The following is an 8,313-nucleotide window of genomic DNA, read 5'->3' as shown; positions in this document are numbered from 1 at the left end:
ATCTGTGATCATCATGAGTCTGAAACGCTCAAGCAGCAACTTCCCTGGCTTCAAGCGAGCAGCAGGCTTTTCATGGAAAAGGTGTGTCCCGTCCTCCTTCCCAGTCTTTGAGTCACACCAACACTGAAAGGACTCAGCCTGTTTGCTAACGATCAGCTGAGCATAAGCAGGCCAAGGAAAGGATGAGAGGTACCAAGTGAAGCGCCTGCTTCGAGGGACGAGAGGGAGCAAGGCTGCAGTCTGTGCCCTGGTCACACAAGCTCTCACTGCTGCAGCAGGGCAGGTTGAGGAATGAGGACAGTTTTGGATGTTGCCACACTCCATTGTGGGCACACCAGTGCCTGCAGAGATGTCTGGACTGGAGACAGAAGTGCAGAAAAATCCGGTTTTGAGGGATTTTCCCTTTTTTTTCTTTTCCCACCCCAGCATCCTTCCCTGCTGCTCTGTCCCCCGATCTCCTGCAACTCTCATACCTCCCCACTTTGGGTGTCCATTACAATGATGGGCTCCCATTGAGCTGCAAGCTCTAGCCCTTTGCTTTGACCTGTGAGGGAGAAGAGTCGGAAACCTGGCTTAAATCACTGCGTTAGGCTTGCTGTTGGCTGCGGGCTCCAGCACAGCACAGAGCAACCAGTGCACAGAGCACTTCTGACCTGGAATCGGTGCTCTACAAACAGCAAAGTGCAGCAAGAGCTGCCCAAAGCTCAGCAGAAGCTGTTTTCCAGGGCACTTCTCATGTCTGGCAATCCAGGAGCGGGCTCCTCTGCTTTCTATCCCCAGCTCCACCACTAACCTGGGGCAAACGCTGTCGCTTCTTGCAGCCTCTTATTTGTGCACATAAGGACAGGGCCCTTGAAGGAAAACACATTCATTATGGTTTTATGCATGTATCTGATTGAGCAAACAGTGTTTAAGGTAAGTTAGGTCTGTTGTGGCTGAACACTTTGGGGTAGATTGCGTTCATCTGACACCCCCCAACCCTGCAGAATGGCACATAAAATCCTAAATTACCTTTGCGCCTATGACCGGAGCCGAAACACCGCCTGCCCCCTTTCCCCTGTATCTGCCGCTCTTACAAGCCCCTGAAGAACCGAGCGGAGGAGGCGTGCGGTGCTCCTCACACCAAACGATGGACTCCGCCATTCCCCACCTCCACCTGCCCCGAGGTGACCACAGCCCCAGACACGCGGCCCACCCCGCAGCACCCGACAGCGCCGGTGCGAGGCCCAGGAGCTCGGCGCCTCAGGACGGGAGGCTAAAGGCTGGGTCGGCCGGTAACGGGGCCGGTAACGGGTGACGGCCGCCAACATGGCGGTGTGGGCCCGGTAGTGGGGGGGGGGTCCGGCCTCGCGTCTCCCCCCTTCCCCACTCAGTGCCGCCCCCCCGCCCCGTCAAATCTCGCGAGAGGCGGCGGCGGCGTCGCGAGAGCTGGCGCGGCGCTGCGGTAGGAGGTCGGCGGAGAAGGACGGAGCCGGAGCCGCTGTGCGCCCGCCGGTGCCCGCCTCACCCCGCCGCCCCCTTCCTCCTCCTCCTCCTCCTGGCTCCCCTCCCCGGCCGCGGACGGAAGGATGCCGCGCTCCGGGCCGCTCCCCGCCGCATTCTCGCTGCTGCTGGCGACGGCCGCGCTCCTGCCGGGACCCGCCGCGGCGCAGAACGGTGAGGGAGGGAGGGCGGGAGGGCGGCGGGCGGGGGGGGAGGCGCGCTGCTGTGGGGCTTGCTATGGCGGTGGGACGAGAGTCAGCCTGGGGGGGGGGGGACGACACACGACACGATAGCCCAGGGCTCGGCGGCTGCCCCCTGAGCCAGGCGGGGTCCGACCCCGGTTTAGGGGGGAATCCCCCGTGTTTAAGGTCCCTCAGGGTGAAGGGAAAGGGGGGCTGAAGGAGAGGGTCGTCCCGTGTGTCCCCCCCACCCTTCCCTCCGCTTCTCCTGAGGCGTCTCGTGCTGCCGGTAAAATGGAACATCTCCTCCCGCCTACTGAACCTGCATCTGCCGGTTTAATTGCTGCCTTAAATCATTTATAATGCAATAAACCCGTAGTTCCTTAGCAACTAAAGAGGTCTCCTGATAGGAGCGTAAAAGAAGAAGGAGGAAAAAAAAAAAACCCATAGCAAGCCACCCTTCTCCCTATCCTCGTAGGATAGCATGAGCTAAATGTAGCGCACCGTGCCTCCTCCCCGATGAGCTTGCAGCCAAGTGCATGACAATTAGTGGCAGAACAAAGTGGGGCCAAGAGGCTGGCCTAGCCGAGCCTCCGGCTCGGAGCGCGTTCCTGCAGCGCGGATGGAACGGCCGCCTTCCAGGGGCTCTGTCTGCTCCAGGCTTCGGGAGAACGGGCTTTCTGGAGCGGCTTCCTCTGCTGCATCACGGGGAGGCTGATGGCAGGGATGCTTTGGCCTGTAAACGCTGTGAAGAGCGGGCAGCTTGGCTCATGAGAGGCTCTCTGGTCTATGTGTGCTAGGAACATATACCTAAAAGGGATGGGTCCCTTACTAATATACCAGATTTTCATTGTTTCATCCTTCTTTTCTGCTCTGCAGATGTAACTCAGTCCTAGCGTTTTCCTCCTGCTGAGGTGAATTTTGCCTTGCAGCATGAGGTCAGCTTCGCTGGCTGTTTGCTGCAGAAGAAACACTGGGGCTTTCAGCATCTTGGACAATAATGGGGGAGATGCAGATGAAAGAAATAATGTCCCAAAGAGCCCAGATCAGAATTATTGCCATTATACGTGCAGGTTTGGCAGTCTGAAGCCAGAGCTGAGCCTTATGTCTCTGTTAACCAAACAGAAGCAGCTGTGGCATCCACACTGTGTGAATGGAAGCTGTGGCTTTCTGCAATATGAAGGACTTTCTGTGGAGCCTAAAAGAGTGTGGCTGAATTCCACTGGAGTTCAATGGGAATTATGGACCTGGCTTCCAGGAGCTCCCAGGAATGAGCTGGCTGGGCTGAGTTGTGGCTAAAGTCTGGTTCTCTGTCATGGAGATGCTGTGTGGTAGCATCCTCACGGCAGGGTTAATCTGCCCGTGCTGGGTTTCCCCTTGTACTTGGGTGGAGGGAGGAAAGCAAGTTAAATGGGTCGTGTGCCTGAAGCTGTTCCTGTGCAGAATTAGCAGGCAAGGCGTCAAATGCTGGCAGCTGCTATAACAGTTCCAAATAGCTGGTAGGCAGTGCAAGCATGTGGTGTTTGACAGTAGTTATGTGTCTGGAGGTCAACAATGAAATGAATTTTTGGGATAGATGGAAAGCCTTTCAGTTGTCTAAATCATGACTTCCATTCCTGATGGGAAGCTCACCAAGCAGTAGCTGCTCTTGGCGTGAGGTAAGACTGCAGAGCCCAGGTGGAGCCTGAAAGCTCATTTATTTTTATTTGGTTAACTGGGGTCATCCAAGCAATTAAATGGGAAGGGAGACTCTGCACTGCTGTAGGGGTTTATTCGGGTGAGGGAAAATCATCTTGGAAAGGAGCAGAGTATTCTGAAGCCAACTGAAAGGTGGAGAGCCTTCTGAATAAGGTTTATTGCTGCTGTTGAATTTTTACTCAATTTGAATGCTGTTCTAACATAGGAAAGCCAACTTCACGGTTGTAGGCCCTCCTGCAGAGGAACTGGTTGGTTTGCTTTATTTCAGCAAGAAATGCTTCATGAGACTGAACAATTCCTCTTTTGCTTTGGCATGAAGAGCAGGTACAGCCATTTCCTGAGTTGTGTGTACTCATTGTAAGTTGTTAGGGAAAAGATGTGGTTTGAACAGATGTGTGCAAGTATGTGAGTGACAACTCCTTCATAATATGTCTAACACACAGGTGTGTGCTTTGAAGGTATAAGGAAGGATCCCAGGGTGTATATGCAAGAATCCCCTTATCCATTATTGATACGGAGCTGTCAGTGTAGTGAAAGCTGATAGCCCAAGTGCTGTTGAATGTACAGTAACACCACACAAGTTTAGGATGGTGAAAGAACCATAATGTACTTGTTGGAGCTGCAGGGCTGGAACAGAAAATGCCCAGTAGGATCCTGAGTGGCTATGGGAAGCTGCCTTTTTTGTCTGCTTCTGACAGGAGATGGCTAGGGAGTTTTCCAGAGTGAATGTAGTGCGGAATACTCTGAATCAGACTCACCTATGGATTTAAGCTTACTAAAACTGGAATAGCTTTTTGACACTTGCATGGATTGTTTTTTAAAGCTTTTGCATAAACACCTAAAGATAACAGGAAAGTTTGCATGGCAGAAGTGTAACTTTTCCTGAATATTCAGAGGGACTTGTTGGGTTCTTTGAGGCTGCATTTCTGATGCACACCAGCTTGTCACTTGTATCCAGAGCATAGTTTGGTGGAGTAACAGAAGGCAGTTAGACAAGGCATAAGGAACAGCTGGAAAAAGCCAGTCTGTCAAGAAGATCCGTGTTAAACCTGTAGTTTGCAATTGGTATTTGCTGGAAAATCACTTTAGAGCTTCAAACAGAAAGCATCTTCCTCATGGAATGGTACTTTGCTTGCTTTTTTGGTGATGAATAACATGTCTTTTCCAGTTGTTGGTTGTTAACCTATGCAATACCTTTGTTTCTCCAGCTCCTTGTTTAAAAATAAAGACTTTAGTGTACTAATACTTCACCTTAGAAGGTCTGGATTTAAAGGAGCAATGCTGTATTTTTTTACTGTCATCTAAAATAGATGCTTGGACTGCCCCCATGAAATCCGCAGTGCTTCTTCAGTGCACCAATATGTGAGTTGGATTGCTAGGAGTTTTTCCAGCGCTTCCATTTTCAGAGCTTTGGTCTGGCAAAGCGCACTTCAAACCAGTCTTTATCATATATTGTGTAGAGAAGGGAAATCTTGCATTTCATCACATCTGTAAAACTGAAAACTGGCTTAATAAAATGACTTGGGTTGTGCAAAGCTGGAAATACAGATTAAGTTAGGTGGCAGTTGCTTAGCTCTGCTCTCCTCCTCCTCTGGATGAGTGAGGAGGAACTAACTAGCTGGCTAAAAATGGAACCTGGCTTTTCTGTTGGCAGAAGCCACTATAGAAGTGACCATAAAGTCAGGGAAGAGTGATTGCTTAAGATGAGATCCTTCTTAAAAGAGCAAGCGAAACCCCCTTCCTTTTATCCTTGTAACGCTATTTCTGACTGCTGATTCTCATCCATTTTGCACGGATTGTATTCTGACATGACTTTAATGGTCTGCAGATAAAACTAAGAACCAGTTTCATACAGCATTTATGGAGCGTGAGTGTGGGCTGAGCTTCGAGGAGAATGTTCAAAGTTCTGGTCTCTTTCCCACCGTTGCCATTCTCCCTCCTACCACTCCTGCATAGGAAAGTTAAGTACAAGCTGTGTGACTAATGCCTAAACACTGAAATTGCACTGAGTTCTGACAGATCTCAGTAACAGGTAAAGAGGATATAACTGCTAGAACTGAGAGGTCCAACAATAGTTTTAATTATGTTAAGAAACACTCAAAGGGAGGGACTCCGTGAACTACATTTCAATGCTGAAATACTGAGTGTTAACTGTCCTTACAACATCCTACTGTATGAAGACTACTTCTTGTGAAATTCATGAATGAGGTGCATTATCTCCTTCACAATGAGCTGTTTCTTTTGCTGCAAGTACTACTTCAGAGGAGGCAATTGTAAGAACTTCCATTGTAAAGGACAATGCTAGCCTGTGATTCATCCTTGGGTTGTAAAGCCACAATGTTCAAGCTCTTCTTCACTTCCAAGTGCTGGAGGTGCTGCAGCTCCCACGGTTGATTGAAAGTTAGATAAGCTGCTTCTGTTATCTATTGGCTGGAAAGTTCTGTAAATCTAACCCAAACCTGTTTTCCTATCAGTTTAGGCTTTTTATTCTTATTCATGCCTTTTAGAATGGGGAGGAGGAGGTTGTTATCTCTCATTAGCAATTCTGTGCAGGTGAATTGTCATGGTCATTCTCGATAAGCTGCATTTTCCTGGCCCTTCTTGGTGCTTTTCTGCACATTTTCTTCAGTCACGTTTTCTGGAGTGTGATGTGTAAAATTGGATGCTTCTAGCTGGGACCAGACCAAGGTTCAGTGGAGTGGAAGGATCACTCGATGTGTCTTGCATATGGCATTCCCCTTTGCATCACAAGACCTTAAGAACAAGGTTTCTTATTGTGAAACATTTGACTCGCGTCCAGTGGGATCCTTTGTGGTGGTCAGATCTTGCATTGCAGGGCTGCTACTTTGTGTTTCTTACTACCTAAGTCGAGTAGTTCTTGATAAGTGGCATCTCACCTGCTTCTGATGTCTTCCTCCAGCTGTTGAAAGTCTTTTATCTTCTGGAGCATGCTCCCCTACTTCAGCTTGCTTTGGTTTTATCTGCTTAAGAGACCCCTGGAGCCCATCATCAGTCTTATTTCATTCTGTTTTCCATCTCCTCGCGTACTGTATCGCATAAAACCCACACACATGATACACCAAGCTACATTAATGAGATTGTATTTTTGGTTATGAGGCCCTTGTACAGGGAAGTATTAAAAGCTTTACTAAAATTAGGAAAACTGCTTCTGTTCTTTCTCCTCTAGAGTCACCTTTGGTTTTTATTAACTTTGTAGCAGGAGGTCAGATAGTCATGGGCTGTATCAAACCATAGGTATCAATACAGCTCGGTTCTTCCCTCCCCACAGCCATTCTGTGTTTCTGAGCACTTCCAAGCAGATTTGTTCTTGTGGGAGACTAAAACTGAATTGACTGGTCTGCAATTCCATGATCTTTCCATTTTAATGTTTTAAACATGGGCACTGTCTGCCCTTTTCCATTCACCCAGCTTCCACAGGGACTGCAGGAGGACTTGAATTAAACCCAGCAGCTTGACACCCCCAAAACTTTCCAAAGCAACCTGTAACCTGGTTTTAGAGCTCTTCCCTGAGACTGTTGATTCCTCTATGATTGTGCTTTGTTTTGAACAGCATATGGGATGGTAGGATCTCCTTCCTGTCTTCTCCATCCACCTGAGCTTTCTGCCCACACCAGAGTTGTGCTGGCATTGCTGCCAGTAACCCACCAGTGGTTTAGGTGCTGCTTCTCCTGCCAGAGCTGGGGGCTGAATGTGCACCTTTAGTATCTGATCCTGCACACAGTCTGTTATTAGATGCTTGAGAAGAACCTTTATATGTTGAGTTAAACCCCTTTTAACCAAGCTGCATCTCAGGATTCCATGGTGATTGTAGTGGCTTGGCATTTCCCCCAGTTAATTCTGGAATATAAAACCTGGCTTGTATAAAGTCAGTTTACACCTTTCATAAAGGTCTAAAGTTAGAAGAGGGAGAATGGCTGTGAAAATATAACTCAAGAGTTATGAAAGCTGCTTGTCAAATACAACATCCAGTTGTTCAAATCACAACAGTTGTCTGAAATACTGTTTGCATGCCTTTACTAATCTTATTTGATATGTGAAATGTATTTTCACTCTAACACTTTTTTGGATGTCTTGTACTGTGTGACCTTTTGGTGTTGAAGGAGATGGAGTCTAAACATAATTCCAGCCTGGATTAAATGTCTGTGTCAAAAATTGAAAGTATTTTATCCCCGTGTAAGATAACTACTGTAGACTTTAAAAGATTCATGCCCAGTTGATAAGCTTGAAGCTTATTTGGTTCATCCCTGTGGTTGAAGTCACCACTTACACTCTGACATAAACTCGGTCAAGAAAAGAAGACAGTAACTTTTGAATCTGTGGAGGGTTCTTCATCATGCAGTGACAGAAGCTGGAGATCTCTGTTAGAATTAAGAAGGGTTTTGAGAGTAAGATGGGTTTCTTCCACACCATTCCTCTTCAGGATGCAGTGGAAAACGGCACCATCATACCAGCACAGTGTTTTGGCTGCTTGAAGGTGTGTGTGGGAAAGTGGCCTCTGATCCTGGGAAGCTTATGTTGAATAAATATGACACAAATGGCACACCATTGAAGAGCTGTAGGTCAGGAGAACCTTTATCCTCCTCTTAACAGCTTTGATGCCGAGATGGGGTGGGATAGCCGAGCTGTGCTTTGCAGCTGCTTTTGAAGGAGGAAGAGGCCTTGTGTCTGTCTTCTCTTTGGAGGTCTAGCTGCGACTTGGGTGTGTGACGTGGAATCTCAGGGACACATGGTTTCTATCAACTGTGCCACCTTTTGATACCAAGTTGAAAACCTTTTGATACCAAGTTGAAAACCTTTTGATACCAAGTTGAAAACCTTTTGATACCAAGTTGAAAACCTTTTGATACCAAGTTGAAAACCTTTTGATACCAAGTTGAAAACCTTTTGATACATTAAAGAAAAAGCAGGGATGTTCTAGAAGAACAAACATTCC

General features: G+C 47.9%; 1 protein-coding gene across 2 annotated transcripts in view; it reads left to right on the top strand.

The window, feature by feature from the left end:
* The first annotated feature begins 1,487 nt into the window (after positions 1–1,487).
* The window catches only part of NPTN (neuroplastin), a 57,788-nt gene continuing 50,962 nt past the window's right edge, over positions 1,488–8,313 (top strand). For both annotated transcript variants that reach the window (XM_057421131.1, XM_057421122.1), the window contains exon 1: positions 1,488–1,656. In XM_057421131.1, the coding sequence (XP_057277114.1) occupies positions 1,569–1,656 (88 nt within the window). In that variant the 5' untranslated portion in view covers positions 1,488–1,568. The remainder of the gene's footprint in view (positions 1,657–8,313) is intronic.

Source organism: Pezoporus wallicus, unplaced genomic scaffold (assembly GCF_028554395.1).
Source record: "Pezoporus wallicus isolate ANWC-B61680 ecotype Strahan unplaced genomic scaffold, APGP_CSIRO_Pwel_v1 contig_7731, whole genome shotgun sequence".
Taxonomy (NCBI): Eukaryota; Metazoa; Chordata; class Aves; order Psittaciformes; family Psittacidae; genus Pezoporus; species Pezoporus wallicus.
Note: the sequence above shows the minus strand (reverse complement) of the source record. Positions and strands in the feature narration are given on the sequence as shown.